General features: G+C 44.3%; 1 protein-coding gene across 4 annotated transcripts in view; it reads left to right on the forward strand.

Moving 5' to 3' along the window:
- The window catches only part of KCNT1 (potassium sodium-activated channel subfamily T member 1), a 206,083-nt gene that overhangs the window by 76,295 nt on the left and 108,187 nt on the right, over nucleotides 1-21,601 (forward strand). For 2 of the 4 annotated variants that reach the window (XM_065418690.1, XM_065418689.1), the window contains exon 2: nucleotides 18,244-18,285. The exons of the other annotated variants lie outside the window; for them this stretch is intronic. In XM_065418690.1, the coding sequence (XP_065274762.1) occupies nucleotides 18,244-18,285 (42 nt within the window). The remainder of the gene's footprint in view (nucleotides 1-18,243; nucleotides 18,286-21,601) is intronic. 4 annotated transcript variants of the gene reach the window in all.

The raw sequence follows: 21,601 nt of genomic DNA on the forward strand, positions 1-21,601 counted from the left end.
GACCTTGGGCAAGTTATTTAGTCTTTCCGTGCCTCAGTTTCCCATCTGTAAAATGCCTCACAATGTTGTGAAGATGAATATACAGGCAATCAGACACCTCAGCATTGGGGGCCATAGAGTGCTGTGGATGTTTATACGCATTTTGCGTCTGCTGCTGCGAAGGATTAAGAGCTGTTCTAGTGTTCATATGCATTCTTCTGTTTTCAGGCTTGATGTTAATGCTGGACTTACAGACCATTTTAACACAGTGGGTAGGACGGCTCTTATACAATTCTGCTTGATCCCGTTCCACTGGGAAAATTGAAGAGAGTGGAAACTTTTTTAGTCACCCTTAACGAATTTGCTGGTGCATGCTTGCCACCTAGAATCTAAACCATCTGATGTCATACCTGTATAGTGGAGGCAGTTAAAAGATGGGTATGACATCAGCAGACAGTGATAATACTTGTAGCCAATCAGAATGCACCTATGAACAGTTAGAGCTACAATCCAGGCATATGTGAGAAAAGAGGCGGCCAGATTCCAGACTTTGTCAAACTCCGAGGAGTTGACATTTCACAGGTTCTCTGTGACTTGGTCATTCTGGACAGAGTAACCCTGGTGTCCGGGTTATGATCAGTGTAAGTTTAGTTCAGATGCTTGTTTATTTCCTCCCCCCATGTCTCACCCCAATCGTTCTGGGCAGGAGCTCTACTGGAGACCATAGGAAGGCCAGACTTTGGGCCCAGAATAACAGTGTTTGCTGTGTTGAAGGTAGACCTGTCACACAAATGAAGAAGATGCTCGGCGTCTAAAGTCCAGTTACAATATCAGTGTATACACTGGTAGGTGGTAATGAACAGCAGATGGTCTAAGTTTCTGGCTGTAAGCAGAGAGAGATGACAGCCATAGTAATTCACGCTAAGAAGGCATTAGTAAATAAAATGAAGGATTTCATCACCTGCCGTTGACGAGCATATACTATACAATGGCTTATGGTATCTATTAAATGATTCTTGGTTATGAGTCTGGCTTTCACCTAACATCCATCTCATTGCTGTCTAGTCATGGGCACTTTTCCATATGGCATAGCCTGTGCATCCTCTCATTATGTACTTCATTGCATGAGAACAATATGGGATATTCAAATATGTGTGGCGAAACCCTGGTTCTGAACTTTCTTTCCTGAGGATTTGGATCTAGGCTCAGTGATTTATCTATGTTAGTACTTATATGGCCCCTAATACTATAGGGTCTGTGTACCTCACAATCTTAAATCCATTTATTCTGCTTTAGTGTGAGGTAGGGAAATACTATTATCCCCATTTTACAGAGGGGGAACTGAGGCAGAGGCTAAGGGACTTGCCCAAGGTCACACAAGACCTCTGTGGCAGAGCAGGGACTTGGACTCAAGCCCTAAGCTAGTGCTCTGACTACTGGATAGTAATTCCTTTCTGGGATCAGTCTCCCCCTCCTCTTGGTATAACTATGATAAAGATAATGTATCAATTAAAAACCCCACAAGATAAGCACGAAAACAGTGCCATTTTCTATACTGGGGCTTTTGTCTAGTAAACAGAATGTGGTAATGAACTGAAGTATTGTACTCATGAAGACAACACTGGCAAGTTCATATAAACCTTGGAGAGCCAGACATTTCTGCAAAGTAATTCAAAACCATCCCAAGAGCATTGGGCAGCATAATTTTTTGCTTATCTATCTTGCACAATGCTGTTTGTAAAAACGAATTAACATGAAATATTTTGAGTAGTAATTTACATTTATGACTAAATCCCAAGGAAAAGGGCATATTTCTGACCACTTCTTAAATATATAAACGTCAGCGTTTTGTGGCAGTAATATGGCCTTGTCTTGCCCCCAGTACTTTGTATTGATGTGTTTTGGTGCTGGTGGTAAGATTGTTGTTTGACACTTCTCAAAATGATCCGAGAATTCTCATTTTGTTCCATTAATTGTCAGCTTACTTGACTGATGTATTGTAAACCTAGCTTGTTACACTTCCTGATGGTGTACAGTTCCGCAAGACCGGAGAGGCATGTGACTGTCAGAAACGGTAGATGTGCATCTGAGGCTCTGCATTTCTGACTAGGGAGCGGTGCACCCAAGTGAGGTCTCTTGCACAGAGACGTGTGAAATCAGAATGTCCTTTGAAGAGTACATATCTCAAACAAAGCTTCATTTCATGGCAGCTGTGTAAACTTTCACTTGTAAAGCCCCTTCCGTAGAGCCAAATCCTCTCGCCAGCCCACACCTGTGGATCTGGATGGGCTGGGCACTAAGGAAGTCTCTAATGAACATCTTTTGTGGGGAATCTGAGAGCCGATAGAATTATGCATCCAAAGGACTTTGTTTTACATCCCCTCCTAATAGACGTTTCCCTCATCCTCCTCTTTCCTTTCTTTTATGTCGTCTTCTATCCCACACCAAGCTTTTCTTTTGGACAAACTACTGGCTCAGAACATGATGAGGTAGTCCATCTAATGCTTTAAGGAAATGGGTTTTTCAGCTGTAGGAAGTCTGCAGTCTGATTAAATCAACACCATTTCATGCGCTGTCCCCACACACACACACATTGGAGCAGAATTCCCACAACCTTTGTATGCCTAGAAGGACTAGGAGTTCTTACGACCTCCTGACTTGCATGGTTCTGAAACTAGCACTGGTGTTCTCATGTAATTGCTTTTATCTTTGAAAGTACCAGGGGTACTAAGGTGTAAATTTCTTCTTTGAAATGAAGGCAGTAAATTGGAGAGTAGTCGTTCTACAGGAGAAGTGTTTTGTAATGCAACGAATTTACCAAAGTGTCTCTTGGAGCATCTCTAGGAGAGTGGAGAACCTCCAGAGTAGGAAGAAAATGTACTGGGGGAGGGATCCATCTTCTTGAACAACAACAAACATTGTCTGTTTGCAAAAAGATACTACAGATGTTCCAATTCCCCCCTTCTTAAATGGAAAGAAAGCCAAACTCTCCAAAGTTAGCCCCCTAAAAAAGTACCCAAAGGGCAGGGCATTGGAGCAGAAACCTTGAGGACACTGACTCATCCTAGCAGAAGTGCTTCTTCTTTATAGATTCATCCCTGGGATTGAATACTTGACTCTTAGGAGCGGGACTTTCAGATTACTGTCCTCTGAGCCTCTCCTTATTTATTGGGAATTAATTTGTTTGTTTTATGATTGCTATGTTGCATTTCTGTAGTGTGAGCTGTGTGAGGATCTCCAAGCACTTGAAAAACACTGAGGAATTTAGCCTCCAAATGCCCCTATGAGGTAGGCAACTGAGGTACAGAGAGATTCATGTGACTTGCCTGAGGTCACATGTAATTTGTGGCCAGAACCAGGAATATAGTCCAGGTCTCCAGCATCACTGTTCAGTGATCACCTGCCCTTTAATGAAGGAGTGTCTTCCTTTAGCCTTTTTAAACAGAAATGTCCCTGTGTTGCTACTACTGATGTTGCAACAGGGGAGCATAAGTACTCAAGGGCTAGCCGTGTTTTGACCATCATGTCAACTAGCCTTGTTCAGAGCAGACATAGAAGTTAGGACACTGCTGCTGCTCCCACCTTGACTATCACCACAAACCTCGATGTGGAGAGACCCACAGAGCTGGGCTCTGTGATGCATGGAATTTCTTTTCTCCCTGCTGCCTCGAGTCTGCTCCCATGCTGTGGAATCACATTTGTGCTGCTACAGTCAGGGCTCTCCCTGCTTGCAGGGTCTCAGGGCCTGGGCTCCAGCTCAAGCCCGGACATCTACACTGCAGTTTTATAGCCCTGTAGCCCAAGCCCTGTGAGCCCGAGTCGGCTGAGCTGGGCCAGCCATGACTGTGCCACGAGACTTTTATCACTGTGTAGACATGCCCATAGCCACAGAATAGGGGGCAGAATTACCCCAGCCCACTAGTGATGGTACAAGGCTCCCAGACACTGAGACACTGCTGTGCGGTGTGGGCAGAGGTGCAATTACTTTTATTCGTCCATAAGTGAGGTTTTATTGTTCCCTTTTGTTCTAATAATCACCCAGTTGTTGTCTTTTTCAGCTTATAGTAAATCCCAGGCCTTGCAAATGGCTGCCATTCGGAATGCCGCGGGCAGCATTCTCTCTTTACGAACGGTTTCCTCTCTCTTAGGTCGCCGCCATTGTGGCTTCATCTACTAAATGGTTCTCATGTCAGCCAGTAGCTCCAAATTAATCTTTTAATATTTGTCAGCAATGGCTTCAGAAGCAACGATGCCTTCTGCTTACCCCAGGTGGCAGTTAGCTGTCAAGCCTTGAGGCCCTTTCAAGTTGCTTTTCCCTCCGTTGTGTCCTGAAGGGCAGGTTTTGATCTCATGCATTCCAGTCAGATGCAGAGACCTGGGCTTGGCTGACAGGGTGGCGTGGCACCAACGGATTGGCCCATCTGTTTTTCTTTCCTCGTAGTGCTGTAAGGCTGCAGTTACGGAAGGGTGGAGGCTGGTTGCACAGAAACCCAGAAAATTCAAACCACATTCATGTTCTCCCATGACATCTTGGCAACCCTGAATTTGAGTGTTTAGGAGCTGCTGATTCTATCCAGCAATGCTAATTGATTTTGAAGCATGCAGTAGAAGAATGCCCAGTGTTACCTGCCGCAGATCTCCAAAGGTGGGCGGTGTCTGATGTAGAATTAACAATTATTCTATATTCTAACAAGAGACAAGGTGGGTGAGGTAATATCTTTTATTGGACCAACTTCAGGTGGGGGAGACAAGCTTTTGAGTTTCACAGAGCTCAGGTCTAATAAAAGATATTACCTCACCCACCTTATCTCTCTAATAATCTGGGACCAACACAACTACAACAACACTGCAAACAGTACTCTAATAATGGTCACAATGCGGAACATGGCAACTGTGGCAATAGCAAGTAGCTGGATAAGGTTCACTCGCCAATGCTAGATAATGCTTGTCCTCAAAATCTTTGACAGAGCTGATGAATTCAAGCCAAAGGAAAAATCCCCTTTGTTTTCACAATAGTTTTCTCTCTGGTGATTCCAAGACAGAACCTAAATTTGCTTCATGGCTGGATTTTATTTTTATTTTTGTAGCTTGTGAGACTTGCTATTTAGAATTCTACCCTTGAATTCTACTGCTCAGGGCATTTCTCTGGAGAGCTCATCTGGGCATGGTCTGGATGTGGCTAATGGTAGTTGTAGGATCCTGTAAACTAGAGAGAGAAAAGACCTCCTGGATCATCTTGCTGAGTGGCTTGAGCAAGTCTCTTGTCTCCTCAGTTTCCTCACCTGTAAAACAAGAATTATTCTGCTACACCTACCTTTGCAGAGCTGCTGTGAGAATCAGTTGTGATTCGTTTCTGGGACAGCTGCAAGGGAGGAAACGAGCCTTCCCTGTAGCCCCAAACTGGAAAACTTCAGCTGAAAAATGAAAAAAATGTGAGGGAAGGAGACACTTTTACATCCACATTTTTATTTAGCTGAAAACTTAATTTTCAGATAGTGGAGGAAGTTTTGATGGAAAATTTTCAACCAACCCTAATATTTTCCAGTATTTTTTCCAGTTTAATGTTGACCCATTTTTTAGATGGCGAGGAGGGTCTTGCTTCCGTATTTTTAAACCTACCTGTGGTCTCAGAATTTGCCCTGAGAAAAGTGGCTAAAGCAATCCCAGAGAGAGTTACTTTTCTGTCCATTACACTCAAGTCCCTGTTCAGAGGTGCCATTTGGTAAACAAGATGTTCTTTAGTTTCGTGGGCCTGTTCCCGTTGGCATTCTGTGAGGTTCACAGAAATGGGCACCTGGCCAAGGCCTTCACATACAACAAGCTGGAAGTAAAATTAACAAACTGTGATGGATAATTTCTGCCGCTGCCTTCCCCCGCACACACCTTGGTGGCACGTGAGAGGACTTCACAATTCAGCATTCGCTCCCTCAGGTTATTTAAGTGTCAGTTTTTCCTTGCAGTTTGTATAATGATTTCACCCCTGCTAGATTTTTTTCTACTTGTTTAATTTTCATCCATCTCCATTTGTCTGGGATTTGGACAGTGCTGGTCAGTGGCTTGAGTTAGTCTTTAATAATGCTGAGAAGAGGGGAGTCGTTAAATCAAGATTTGTATTGGAAATAAAGCTGCATGTGCATATGTGTCAAATCTAGTCGAGAATTCTTGGCAATTGCCATGGCTTATCCTGATATTCTGTTGGATCTGCCTCAGGGTTGGGCATATGGGTTCTCAATTTTTTTCGATTGTGTTTGGTTTATTATGAGCATTTTTCTCCTTCTTCAGGAAGCTATGGCTGATATAATCTTCTCATTGCATATTAATCACCCAGGAATATATTTGGAGAAAGCCAGATCATCTGTTGTTTTGTCCCCATAAATGAATGTGTCCCTGTGGCATTTAAAAAAGTCAGTGGAAAAACAAACACAAACGGAGGGCCTGGAAGAGACCCTCACTGCTAATGTGTATAATCTAATTTGCAATGAGGGTGGCTGAGCTTGTTGGATCATTTCATACACGCGTATTGGTCTCTGTTTACAGCTGGGGAAATTCTTTGTGCCTTCTCATTAACAAATGATGGTTCTCCTTCAAGTGCTCTAGTAGTTTACTGAAACCCTACACTTATTATCTCTGTGAGTAGTAGCTAAAAAGGCCAATTTTTGATATGAATTAAAGTACTTTTGCTTAGAGCATCACAACAGCAAGGCTAGTGTTTCAGCTGCGTAGGGCAGGGAAATGGTCAATGTGAATGAATTTGCCAAAGACGCTGAATTCACAGGCTCAAGGACTGATGATACATGCGTAAAAACAGCTCCACTGATGTGCCTCAACCCTGTTGCACAGGAATTACCTCTAGAAACAACAGGGGAATCCGGGTTCCTTCCCTGTCCTCTTGCTCGGAGACTGCCCACAAAAATGCCAATTGAGAGCTGAACATTTAGGCCTTTGGAATCAGACAGGTCTTGTTATGTTGGCCAGCAGCCAGTCATGTCCGTGAAGACTTCCAGCCATTATTCACTATCCTCCAACTCGCTGGAGAAAATGAAAAATTATCTTTAGTCAAGTATGGGGCAATTGGATGCTCTGTCTTTTTTTTTCTTTTGTTTTTCTTGTATATTGAAATCCATCAGAGGAAAACTTATTAAAATCTCAGTAATGGATCAATACTGCTCTCTTTGGTGAAAAATGTTTCACCTCTGAATAGCTTAGTTTAGTTACCAAGGCTAATCAAGTGACCGTTCCACAGCTGTTTTACAGCATCTACACTGACAAACTTCAGCGCTGCAGTTCTCCATCAATGCTAGCAATAGTGGAGACAGTTTAAGCATTTACACAGTGGTAACAATGCTTGAGCCCTGCCTATTGTGCAGTTTCCACCATTGTTACTTATCACCAATGCAGAATTATAGCTACAATGTTTGGTAGTGTAAGGCTTTGGAGTTAGGAGAGCTGCAGCACCACAGAAAGCCAGAAGATCTGGGTCTGATAAAGGAAGCTTTGTTTGTCCAGGAAAAAAAATCATTGCAACTTCTGTGCAAAGAGGATCAGGGTGTCTGGTGCTCTCTGTAACATCACAAAGAATAATTGACCCAATTGTTTGCTTACTACAGGAAGGGAGTTTGAGGAGACTAAACTTTCTGTTGACTTCTGTTTCTGATTATACATCATACAAAGACTAAAACTTTCCCACAATAAACTAAGCAATTCCGAGGAGAAGAGAAATTCGGGCCTGACCCCAAGAAGTGCCATTCCCCCTCAACTTCCATTGACTTCAGCATTCAGTACCTCTCTGGACCAGGCCCATAGTTTTGAGCTAGATGAGCTTGAGCTGATCGGTCTGCCTGGGAAACCCTGCTCCACAAAAGCTGTTCAGGATGACTGACTTCCTGACCAGAATGATTCCAACTCTGTGTCCATAAATGCCCTTTACTCAAGGACCCTAGTTTTTTTTCTTTGCTGGGTCTTGCGGTCTGGAGTTTCCTGTTTATTTATTAATTTGTGTGTATTTTAGTTTGACATCTCTTTGTCTACCTTGATATATCTTTGGAAATGTGTGTTGCGGGAGAAGTTTTGATTAGCATGGGCTGGTGTGTGCATGGAACTTAATGATGAATGACTTTGCCTCTGCAGTAAATACGAAATTGGTGGCAGGACCTAATATACAGCTTCAGGCACTGCAGAACTTCCCCATTCAAATGGTATGTTTAAGCCCTGCTGATTTTGGGTGGCTACTGCAATGGGCTGCAAATGATTTATGGAATGAGACGTTCGAGCGCTGTACTGTTATCCCAGTGCAGTCAGTGCACCATGAAGGATTGGTAGGCCTGAGGGGATCTTGGCTAGCACTTACTGCCGCTGCCGCAGTTTTTCAGGAGGCGTTTGCTGGATAGCTCCCTGTTGAGCTCCAACCTGACAGTGGCCTGGAAGCAGTTGGAGAAGTGCTGTGCCACGCTATGGGATTTTGCTACCCCGTTTCAGAAGGGACAGAGCCTCTTGTAATACAGCCATCAGCAGTACCCCTGTGGCTTCCCCTTGACGGTTTGGAATGTGCTTTATTTAAGTCGTAGTGTCATCTGGAAATGGGCTGAAGTGATGACCCTCCAGTGCAGAATAGTGCTCCCTTTTCTACCTCCAGCTCCAAATCAAGCATCGTTACAATGAACTGTTTTCAATAGCTTTTGATTAAATGAAATCAGCTCCTTAAATGCTACAGGCATTGCCAGAGACCTGTATATGGCAAGTGCCTGTGTTATGTATTTGTACAGCATTTAGCACAGTGGGATTCTGGTCCATGACTGGGGCTTTTAGCAGGGGTGGCTCTATGTTTTTTGCTGCCCCAAGCATGGCAGTCAGGCGGCCTTTGGCAGCACGCCTGCGGGCGGTCCGATGGTCACGCGGATTCGGTGGCGTTTCTGTGGGTGATCTGTCGGTCCCGCGCCTTCGGCGTACCCGCTGCCGAATTGCCGCCGAAGCTGCGGGACCGGTGGACCTCCCGCAGGCATGCCGCCGAAGGCAGCCTGACTGCCGCCCCTCACGGCGACTGGCAGGGCGACCCCCGCGGCTTGCCGCCCCAGGCTTTTAGGTGCTACCACAACACAACTAATGAAAGACCAGCATAATATTAACCGCAGTGACACTAGACTAGGCAGAAAAGCACTAACACGCCTGCTTGATGCCCCCAAATTTCCAAAAACCAAGAATCAAACTAACTTCGGATAGAATTCCTCTCCACTCACTCCCTGCTAACAGCACAGGCAAGGCTGAGAACTTGCTACATTTAATATTAAAATACAAAACCGTTGTAAAAAGTTTGCAAGGGGGGAGGGGAAGAGTGAGTGCTATGAAGAGAAGTGATATGGAGGTGTCAATATTTCCATTGAGTTACCTCTCGAATCTCCCCGTTTCTCAGTTCTAGTCACTGGTTGAGCTGCTGTCCTGCTGTGAATCCAGAGCTGGGCACTTGCATTACTTTTTAATGTAAAGAAATTGATGGCTGCTGCTGGCGATTCTGGGAATAGGGAAATAAGAGACTGACAAACCATTCCCCTTGATGGCAGAGGAGTTCAAATCCAGTTGCCAATCATAGGCCGGAGATTCTAGAGGCCACTGCCTGTTATTACACTCTGATAGGCCATTGCTGCTTTTTAGAGCCCATGTTCAGCAAACCATTTAAGCTAGGGTGATCAGACAGCAAGTGTGAAAAATAGGGACAGTGGGTGGGGGGTAATAGGAGCCTATGTAAGAAAAAGACCCAAAAATCGGGACTGTCCCTATAAAATCAGGACATCTGGTCACCCTAATTTAAGCGGGTGTTTAGCTTCAAGCGTGTACCTGATTTCTGCTAAAAGTCAGTGGGGCTTATGCACGTACTTAAAGTTAGGCACGTGCATAAGTGCTTTTGTTATTCCAAGCAAAGCACAGATGGCATTAATAGCGGTGCTCTGAACGGAACCATTGACACTGAAAACGCTGGTGACCACACTTAACAAAAGCAGCTAAAATGTCAGCGCAGCACGTGTTTGCAGGTGTCTCCCTGTTTGTTTTCATTTCAGTGTCCATTCGCGTTCCAGCACCTGCCTTTCAGTGGTCCCGGCTTTCAGCAGTGCAAATGGCTTCCCTTTAGGTTCCCCGTGATGTGAGGGTTAGATCATTACTCTGGTAACATGCCCAGGGAAGGGTGGAAGAGAGAGGATGATTTAATTCTACTTTGGCTGTACAGACTTTGCATCTGGACACACAGGAGTAGGTGGCATTATGCCACCCGCTTCCTCCCTCCCCAGAGCAGATGGATGGGGAGGGTTGGGGGATGGGCAGAGAATTGTCTCCACCTGGCTTGTCTGCCAGAGTAGCTGAGCCAACATGGAGAGAATGGTGATTACTGCTGGTATCAGCCTCTAGAGCAGGGAGGAGACAGGGCAGGAGTTGTGACTACACGGGTGTCTGAGGCTCAGTGCATCCCAGGGCTACTCCTGGGGTGATGCAGCTCACGCACCAAGCCTTGTTCAGGGCTGTGCCTAAACTCACGCTCTAGCTCCAAGCGTGCCACATTAGGGTACAGCATTTCTGGCGCCTTTTTCCCCCTGTGGAAATATTGGGGCCTATGAATGTCTTGAGGGAAACAGAAGTGGGCTGGTTTGCCTAACTGTCGGCAAGTGGAGTCTGGATCAGGTACCCCAGAGCTCAGTGTTCATTGGCTTCCTGCCTCCAGTCCCTGAAAGCACCAGCACTGTGCCTAGAGTGCCTGGAAAATCTCATGCCGTTCAAAAAGTCCCTCAAGCATTGCCTGGTTCAATACATTGGAATCAAGCTGGGGATATGGCAGCAGTCTGGTGGAAAGATTAATCATTTAGCTGCCCAGCAGCCAAAAAACAAGACAGGAAGATCCATTCCTGCCAAAACACCCATTCAGCAGCCCTGGGGTCTGCTACTCAAGGTCTTACACCATCTGTGACTCATGGGCTGTTAAAGCCTCTGCGTCCCTCATCACCCAACAGCCTGGTCATTGAGGATGTTACGTCAAGGGCACCATCCTGTTGCATCAGGAATATCTGCCTTTAGAACAATTGATACAGCAGCATCTGTTACCGTGACAGTGATTATTACCCACATGAACATCACCACTCTTCATACTAGCAATTGTGACTCTCCAGCCACCAGAATTAATAGCTGTCACCATGGCTGGCACGCATGGAGAGTCATGAAGGCTAAATTAAACCACAAGGGGACACTTCTAGCATCCCTAGATTCCATTTAGCCTAAGAAGCTATTATCTTTCCCTTTGACTCACTCTCTTTTTTTTAACGCAACGTTCTATTTTTTGTTGTTTAACCTAAACTGTGCCAGAGGGAATGGCTCGTAAAGCACAACTCAACTACATTAAACCTCCCCCAAATGGCATTGTCATGTCTTCTCTTGTTATATTCCTTGATGGGTCTGTCATGTGTTTGATACGGCTGTTCTGTAGGGGGAATGGAATAGAGTGTTTTCCAATATTGATTGTCATACTGAGAATGGTGAAAGGGGAACCAGCAGAGAACCATGCACAGTCCTTGCTTTTGCACAGACAAGAGATGTCTAAAAAATATCAGCTAAAACCCCTCCACAGTCTTATGGATTTTTTCTTCCTTCAGGAAAAAAACAATTGTCTATTTCTTTTCCTCTCTAAACTGACGAGAGTGTAATTCTGCAAAGAGAATTAATTTTCCCCCTATAGCCTGAGTCACTGTATTTCAGACACCCAGGCTACGGTGTTGGGCTTGCAGGAGTTTAGAGCACTAAAGGAGGGATGAAGTATCAGCGGGGTAGCCGTGTTAGTCTGTATCCACAAAAACAACGAGGAGTCCAGTGGCACCTTAAAGACTAACAGATTTATTTGGGCATAAGCTTTCATGGGTGGCACCTCTCTGAGCCATGGAGGACCATAGGGGGGAACCTTATGCTGTCAATTTCTCACGGATGTGAGCTTGATCCAAAGCCTCCTGGAGTGGCACCGTCCATTGGATCAGTCACAAAGTGACTCTTCTGGAGATGGACGCTGAGTACCTTCTTGAAAGCACCAAATATATAGAAAAATGGACTTTTTGCTAAGCGCTGTATGTTCCAGGGACACTCCAGTAGCATGGGATACTGGAGCTTCCCCTTCATCAGAAACTCCAAGCACTGTCTGAACAGCAAACCCTGATGTCTTTTGCATTTCCTCCTCCCAAAGCCACCTCAGTACCTTCTTCTGTGATGCCCCTTATGCCCAGAACGCCCTCTCCCATCCTACTCACCAGGACACCCACCTCTTCTCATTCAGATCCCATCTAAAAACTCACTCCTGCTGGTCTCCTATCAGAAGTGAGTTAATTAATATACATGTGTGCATGTTATACAGTAACTGAGCCATCTAGATGTACTCATAACTGAACTGAGTAACTGTCTAATGTTAGCATCTATAACCCTAGTTCTTTCCCCACAGCCCTTCCTGGTCTTTTGTTTGTCACTCTCACTTGTTGTATCACATGTAATATTATAGTGTAAGCTCTTCATAGCAGGGACCTTGTCTTGTCCAAAGCATCTAGCATGCTTCTGGGTGCTGCAATGATCACAACTTGTCGTGAAAGAATGCCAACAGGAGAACGTACTTGCATTGTGGTGATCAGAAATGGTGCAAATTGACAGGACGTAAAATATAGACAGGAGAAGAAAAATGACATTATCTGCCTTTAATCTCTCTCATTTTCTCCTAAGGGAGGAGGAATGAAAAAATTCATGAGAGCATGGCTGACTGGCTGCTATTTTCCAGACATCTAAAGCATACAGAATCAGGTGATCTGTATGGAGCTCTCTTTAGTCCTAGTGAGATCACTTCATGGGGAAAAAAATCCTTTCCCCCTAGTAACTGATGTAACCTCCCAACATATGACAGAGCAGCTGGGAAACAGAATCAGAGTTAGAGCTGGATAAACTTCATCTCTTCTGGTACAAGTCGTATTACATGAATCCAAATCTCTGGGGGCTTTATTTTAAAACAGCATCTATAGGAAAGTTTTAATGACATTAAAACAATTCCTTAAGACAGATTCGTGGTTCATATAGAGATTTTATTGCACCTAGATCTAGAAACATCCCCTTGTGGTTTAATTTAACCTTAATAAGGCAGTTACCATGTTAAAAAGGCCATGTGAGGAGTCCGACAGCGGTTGTCAGAGATGCTGGTATTACTGAGCCATATCCTGGACACAAGCAAACAGGAGGTATAGGTCTGGCTCTGAATTTATTACCCCGAGATTAGGGGGTGTATTCTAACTCCATCCATTGCTGTGTGTTACCTTTGAAATATCCCGCGATTTGTGCGTGCTGTGCTGGAACAAAGTATCAGTACAATTAGGTATGCATAAATAAGATGACTTGACATGTCTCTCAAATTCCTTTTCATGCTGTGCTCGTATGGGACACTTGAATTATTTTGTATCCTCATTTAGGGTTACTAATGAGTGTTGACACCAGCTCCGGGCTTTATTTGCTCTCTTGTAAGTGACTATAACTCCCAATAATTACGCGCAGCAGTTTAGCTCAGCTCGGAGCATTCTCATCGTTGGGTTTGAAGGTCCTGGGTTCAAGGGCTCTGCAAGGAACTGATCTCATTCCCACTGCCACCTGCTGGGATGCTGCACAGCCTTTGAATGAGGTATTAAAAGAGTCCTTTCTACCTACCTCTGGTTACCGTCTAGGAGGAGTCAACCCAGGATTCCTGCTGAGCCAGTTCTCCCTGAATCATGAAGATTCTTATGCCCAAGAGTAAGGGAGAGCCACGGTGTGGAGACGCAGGCTTGGTTCCTAGTCCACAGAGAGTCTGGGATGCCACTGTCGCAAGGGTCAGTCCTGCAGCCTACTGTGTTCTGAACTGATGCCGTAGCCATTCCATGGCAGACAAAGCAGTGAGCTGTCACTAAGGTTTTATAGATCCTGGTCATCCGAACATCCCACTGCCTTAGGCACTGGTTAGTCCTCACTTGCGTGCTCCCAAGACTCTAGTGGGTTGCAGTCACATTGGGCTCACTGGGACATTAGCTGTTTGTGCATAAGATAAAAGGACTCTGGTATTAGATGATGGTAAACAGTGACCATATGTTGCTGGAGGGAAATGATGTAGAAAGTTTTCAGAAGTGGAGCAGAGCCCATAAATGGTATATAATCTTGCTGGATGGAATTGTAATCAGGGTCCTGTATTTCTGGAGTGAAGTGGCAAGGTTAAGTTGGCAAGAATGGAAGAATGCAAAGATCAGTGAATGGACTATGCAAGTCTCTTTTATTAGGCATGATCCATGCATGTTCTTTGCATGTGTGACTCTTTCTCTTTTGCCTTTAGGAGCAGGGTCCTTGGCCTGCTGCACTGAGCCCAATGGCCGGTCTGTTCCTTTGCTGGCAAATAACACACACACAATGCTACCTGTAAAATAGCTTTAGTCCTTGTAAAACCTTGTTTGAATCTGTCTAACAGAGAAGTGGCAACTTGGGCCCCGGGCAGGAGAAATGCTGGCCCTTCCTGGCTAACGCACTTAAGTTATAAATAGTTCGCATAGGTGGAGTTCTGCAAGGTACTCATCTTACTAAGAGGCTGGATGCCAAAACACAAACAGCTAATTCAGCCGTCAGTGAGAGTCAAGGTGGGTGAGGTAATATCTTTTATTGGACCAACTTCTGTTGGTGAGAGAGACAAGCTTTCGAGCCACGCAGAGCTCTTCTTCAGGTCTGGGACAAGGCTAGAAACTGCTTGTCCAGCACTTTGTATACGTGGTCACATCAGAGATGATCTCCAGATAAAATTGTCTGTTGTTTTGTGTAATTTTGCTTGCTTAAGCCTAAGGGAAAAAACTTGGAACCAGGCATTGCCAGGAGAGAGAGGAGGTGGTGGGGTCGGGAGGTAATTTCTGTCCAAACCAGCTGTGAGCTAGCGCTGTGTATCGTAAGGAATGCATGAATCGATAGATGGATCATTCAACCAACAATGGCATCTACTGCCTAACAGAGGGCTTGTCTATGCGTATGACACTGCAGCGCTTAGTGAAGACGCTACCTGCACTGACAGGACAGCTTCTCCCGTCGGCGTAGTTAATCCACCTCCCCAGGGGACGGTAACTATGTCAGCGACAGAAGGCCTCCCGTCAACATCGCTCCATCTCCAATGGGGGTTAGGTTGGTATAACTGTAGTTCTCATGGATCTGGATTTTCCACACCCTGGAGCGACTTAGTTATTCTGACATACATTGGTAGTGAAGCCCAAGCCAGAGGCTCAGTGGCCTCTGGTAATACACAAACACTGACGTGCTTATTCCTTTAACCACAAACGATCCTTGTGTATTTTGAGCATTGATCCATGTGTGGTTTGCGCATTTGGCATGAGGACTTGCAATCCTCTGAAGGGCGCTGGTCCATTTAAAATACAGGTTAGAGTCGAATAGAGCAGTGCTGGTGCTCAATGCGCTCTGTTCTACTTACCCAAACACTACTGCACGTACTTCAAAAAGGGCACCCCCAGTGTAATGTCTGGCCCCTACTGGGAATTGCTGGATGCATCTGGCCCCTGTCATGTGAGAGGAAGAGCTGGTTGAAATTGTTTTGAAAATTTTCCTTGTGAAATTTTCATGAAAACAAATTTGCAGGTTCTTTACCAGCATACAGGGTGGCTGAAATATTTTGAAATGTCAACAGAAACGTTGAGTTTTCCTTGGCATTTTCTAGCCAGCTCCAGTGACTCGGCTGGTAGCCCTGACCCAATCAGGGGTCTGTATCCATCGACACTTATCCCAGGGGTCTCAGCTCTGCTTTGCTTACTCAAGACTTTCTTCACTCTCTCTCCCTGGGACTCATCTGGCCCCCATTACTGTCGTACCTGAGCACTTCACAGTCTTTAATGGATTTATGTTCTCAACATCCCTGTGGAGGATTGCTTATCCCCATTTTACAGATGGGGATCTGAAGCACAGAGAGACTAAGGGCTTGTCTCTACGAACAGTGTGTGGCAAGTTGGGGTGTAAATCTACCTCACACTAGCCTGCCAAGCTGGGGGGACCCCACTGCCACACACACACAGCTCCCTAGTGCACTTTGAAATGGAGACGATCCGAGTGCACTAGGGAACAGGGTGTGTGTGGCAGACTGGTGTGAGGTAGGTTTACACCCCAGCTTGCCACACACTAACTGTACAGACAAGCCAAAAGTGCCTTGCCTAGGTTAACGCAGAAAGTCTGAGGCAGAGCAGAGAATTGAGCTGGGGTCCCCCACGCCTAAGCTGGCACCCGGATCAAAGAGACCATCCTTCCTCCCTCACTCGTACCAATCTACCAGGAACTGCAGATCCCGGCCCTTTCACTCACCTCGCTTGGGCTACAGCCATGTGAGATGTGTCTCTTTTCAAGGAAATGAAGCCAGTGAAATTTTACCTTGATCCCACAGTCCTTACTGGAATTAATGATCATTTAGCCAGAGTGAATTCCATTTCCTCCCACACACGCACCTAGGGAATGAAGAGGAAATGGAGAGCAGCCTATGGGGAGATTCATCCCAGCCCTGTTTAACAGCAGGTGAGGTGTTTAGCATGGGAGGAGTGTTGTGTGGGGACTGGATTATTGGGGGAGTCCCCCAGTTATGCTAATAGAAGCCCATCATGGAGTCTTTCCCGGAGATCTCCTCTTTACCTTTGCACCTTTCCTTGGCACCAGTGTATGCCAAGTTCAGCTAGTGGACTATCTGAACTTGGGCTACTCTCCTTGAGGGAGTTTGTGTTCCCAGGAGCCAGTGATGGAGCAAAAGGCCATAGTGTGAGCTATGCAGGACCATGTCCAAAGGGATCTGGGGAGCTGAATCTTGCCTGGTTTCTGTGGCAAACAAAACTGGGCCCCAACGGCAGCAATCTTAATCTTTGCTACGTGGAATAAGTCCTCAGCAGCGTAAGATTGTTTGTCAATTTTAATGGTCCTCAGCTTTTCCTGAGAAGTATTAATTAAACAAAACCACACCAGTTTTTAGGTCCTTGTGGCAACTAATTGATTACGGTGTTTTGCTTCACAAATGCTTTAGGGGGCTGGTCCAGTTTCAGCATCCCTGATTGTACCAAGTAGCATCTTGATTAGACTAATGGCCAAGGGGTGGCAGCCCAGAAAATGTGGAGACAGCACAATGGTCTGAATGCCCTTTGGAGCCAAATTCAGCTTGGCTTTGGGCTTTTTGAAGGCACTAGGCTGGTGCGGACATAAAGGCTCTAGGGATGACAGAGTCTCCAGGCAAAAAGCCCAGTGCAGGCTGCAGCATTGTAGCTGTGGTGATCTAGAGAGCCGGCTGCTGGTTTTCCGGCTGAAGAAGCAGTTGTGTGGATCTGCCTACAGATTAAAGATAATGGGGACTCGTATTAATGTAGCAGAGCCTTCTGGTGTGTAACTTTTTATAGTGCCCTACAGGGTTGAGGAATAGGCGCTCTTGATGGAGCTGGATTCTGAACAGCACCAAGACGCTTAGCCATTAGAAAAAGAGAGCTGGGTACCTGAAAACTGGCACAGGTAATGCTTAGCTACACTTTGGAAATGTACAGCACATGAACTTCAAATCCCACGAGGGCTGTTTGGAACTCAGTGTTTCCTTCGACTCCTACGCTCTCTTGCGCGCTCCTTGTGTTCTTACCCCAGCTCCGCTTTCTGTCATTAGTGCCATTAATGCCACCCTCATTGTTCTTCTTTGTTCTGTTATTTGTCTGTCTTCCTTTTGTCTAATGCACCGTGAATGTAAAATCAAAACAGATGCATTCAGGATCAATCCGGTGTGTAACCCATGAGAAACACCAAAAAGGGCAAAGTTATTCCCAACAGATGTGGCATTGTATTAAACTAGTGCAAGCAATATAATTTGCAACAAACATAACATTTTATTTTTTTCATGTGTAGGAATATAGTATAGCTGGACCTTTAAAAAAAAAAAAAAAAAAGTAAACACCCCCCCCCCAAAATCTTGTTACATATTACTGTTTGATGCCTAACATCCAATACACAGTAAATAGAATGTTGATCAGGCTATTAACAGACACATGGCCAAATTCTACCCCAGATAATTGCATGCAGCTCCATTGATCTTGATAGCATATCTTTGAATGATGATTGGTTTTGTCTGTTTTATGCTAGTTTCCTTTAACAGGTCTGTACTCCTCAGCCCTGTCCATTCCCCCTGGTAACCCTTATGGTATAATCGATGTTTGTCTCATTTGTTATGATGCTTTTACTCTGTGTCTGTAGGCCACATGCAGAAGATTTCAGTATGGATTCCTCACTTTCACAGTAAGTTTGCAGCTGCATGAATTGCATGAGTTTCTTGGCCATGCAGGAGCTGTGTTTAAGTCTCCTTTTAGTCTCCTTTTCATGTGTGCCTTTCACTCCCCTTAATATTACTGGGAATTTGACGTGAATGTTGACTGGACACTAAGCCACCCAAAACAGGACTTCTCTTTGCCCTCAACTGCCAATGCTTTGTGTTCCCACACAACTGACCCTATGCTGTTTCATGTGATGAAAATATACAAATAGAAAAGAAATGGATGATGTGGTTTTCCTTGTGACTCGTGTCTGCACATTCTTTGCTCAATCAAGTGTTTATGGTAATAGCTACTGCACGCAGCAATGGTCAGTTTTCATTTTAGCAGTTTGTAATGGATTATTCTGCTTTGAATAGAGTTGAAAGACTTAATTTATTCCTGATAATTGCTCAGCAACAAAGATATTCAAAACCTTTTGAAGTTAAAGTAGTTCACACAATGGTGGATGATGAGTCTTTGTGCTCAAGGATATTTGAGTTTCTTCTTGGGGGCAAAAAAGTAACATCCTTAGAACAAATTGGTGATTATCTATAAGGGACTAGATCCACACTCCGACTTTAATTATAACAATCTGGATTCATCAGCCGTAGCAATGATAGGAGCAGGCTCCCAAGTGTCAATCTGTAATGTTTCAAAATAAATAATCAAAAATCCCACAACATATTATCCACTCATCTCTTTTCTTTCTGCTTTTAAAATTAAGAATAAATTATTCAGCTCCCAAGCAGTAAGTAAAATAAAATCAATATTGTGAAACACACTCGCATATTGCTACTGCTTGCTGATGGGGTGTTGGAATTATTATTATTAATAATAATAATAATAAATAATAAATAATAAATAATAATAAATAATGCAAGATACCACCACAACACCAGGTTAATCATAAATTCCTTTTATTAAATCCAAAGGCTGAATGGCATATAGGCAGCTGCTCCAACTCTGCCTTAAGCACCTAAACAATTATCACACCCATACAATACCATGCATTTATAGGTATTGATCAGGTACTTTCAACAGAACTAGGCTCAAGGAGCTCATACTTATATTGGCATCTCCAAATGGACAGGCAGGCACTAGCAACAAGGGTCCTTTAAGTGTCCACCCTTTTATACCTTATTTATCGGAACCTACATGGCCGTGGTCACTACTTCTTGAATCCCCTTCTTTGCTAAAATCAGAATCATCCTTGATAACTGCGGCCTCTTCTTCAAGGACTTTCCTCCTATTTTATCAGCCAGGATTTCCAATCAGGCATACCATCTTTCAAGGCCTTTCCACAACTGAGTTATTTGCACTTTACACAGGCTGCAAAGCATATCTACTTTTTAGTCAAGCTAATTTATCTCATCCTACTTGGGGACTGAATAGGTTTTTTGGTAAAAAGTTGACACTCTTATTTCAAGACTGATCCTGTGAAGTAACCATACTTGTCCTGATCTTGGGTTTTATTGCTGTTTTGTAGTGTATGGAAATATAATTTTTCTCCATCTATAGACTTGATTATTGTGCAGAACCACAGTATGTACTCTAAGGAAATATCTGTGAGCTGCAACCAGGATGCCTCTGGCTGTAATGTCAGATCACACAACCTAAGCAGAGCCTGGCCAGGTCAGTATTTGCAAGGGAGATCAGCAAGGAATGAAATGCCCAGGTCCGCAGGGAATTACACCGATGACCCAGTAGGTAGCACTCTTACTTCCAAAATACTGGCCAAGCATGGAGTGAGGAGGTAATGTGGTGCTGGGAGCATTCTTTCAAGTGTTATCTTTAAGTTCTTATGGCATTAAAAACAAAGCGGGGGTGAGGGGGTTGTTGATCCCAGTGTTCCGACCAAATTCCTCGTGTTTTGCTCCCCTATGTACCACCTGCAGTATCAACTGGATACTTCACTTCCTGTCCAGAACTGTTGCTATGTGTTGCATCCCTGCCTGATGGAGAAGTGCTTTAGGACAAATAGCACAATATTGGTGACTGATGTAATTATACCCCCAAGGAAACAAATATTTTGGCACGTAAGGGACTTTATTATAACTAGAGTGACTTTTTTAATGGAAGCTGCTTTTGAAATGCTTTGAAAGATGCAGAAATGTGATTGCATTGTATGCAGTTGGTAAAAAAAGGAATATAGCAGACAGCAAAACATGGGTGGTGGCAGTTGTTATAACTGTCTAAATGCATTAAATATTTAAATGGGGGGTAACATTTTTTGAGTCGACCATGAGCTGTTTGCGAACAGAGGGCCTCGAGGTAATGGAACTATTTTGCCATTCTCATCAGAAAGGAAATTCATTTCCAGTAACAGAAAATGTCAAACACATAGAATGTCGTTTACCTTCCTTAAAAGATATTTACTTTGTGAGCCTGACTACAACAGCTGCTGTGCTCTCATGACTGAGTCTATGCAGGTATTTCATGTGACTGTACCAAGCTTAAAGAGACACTGAATGTAATACTAGGGGCCAAATCCTGCTTAGTGCTGAAGACTAAGGATGAAACTTACCCGTGGGAAAAAAGTTAGCACAAGGCTCATGTATTGCTTAAGTCCTTTGCTGAGTATCCACAACTCACAGTGAAGTCAAAATCAGAGCACAAGAATTCAGTGTCACTTCTATGCCAATTTACTGGGCAAGGGTGGGACTGCTGATGTCTGTGGTTCTTCTGTTGAAATTCCTTTAATGAGGTCCAGGAACACATCAGACATGCCTGTCTCCAAACTCACATCCAGGCAGCATTATTAATTGACAGCCTCACATTGTAAACTCTCTACTCCTTCCATTCCACATGGTACCGATTTCACGGTGTCATTTGTTTTTGCGGTGAGAATGGTTCCTTTCTAACTAACTGTTGGTACTGCGGTAGCACATAGGAGCCAGCACCCTATGGTGCTAGGGGCTGTACAAACAGAACAAAAGGATGGTCCCTGCCCCAAGAGCTTGCAGTCTAAGCTTTTATCTTTATTATACAGAAGAAGCACTTTAAGAGTAACAAGTTATATCCTCAACAAAGCCTAAATCCAAATCTATAGCTTTTCCTTTGCTCTAGGAAACCGGACACGAGTATATGGTCACTTATCAATGTCTGCAGTGGGTATTTCCAAAGGCATCCTGCAATATTAATTACGTCCACAGTTTTCAATGGTATTTACAAAAGTTGAAGCATTTCCCATGTCTCGATCGAACTGACATTCTAACATAGACGCTATTTGCTATTAATGAAGCTCGCACATGCTCAACAATATTCCAGGAAACTGTGTAGGAGTTCTCTTTGTAAAACTTTCT

This window comes from Emys orbicularis, chromosome 18 (genome assembly GCF_028017835.1).
Source record: "Emys orbicularis isolate rEmyOrb1 chromosome 18, rEmyOrb1.hap1, whole genome shotgun sequence".
Lineage (NCBI taxonomy): Eukaryota > Metazoa > Chordata > Testudines > Emydidae > Emys > Emys orbicularis.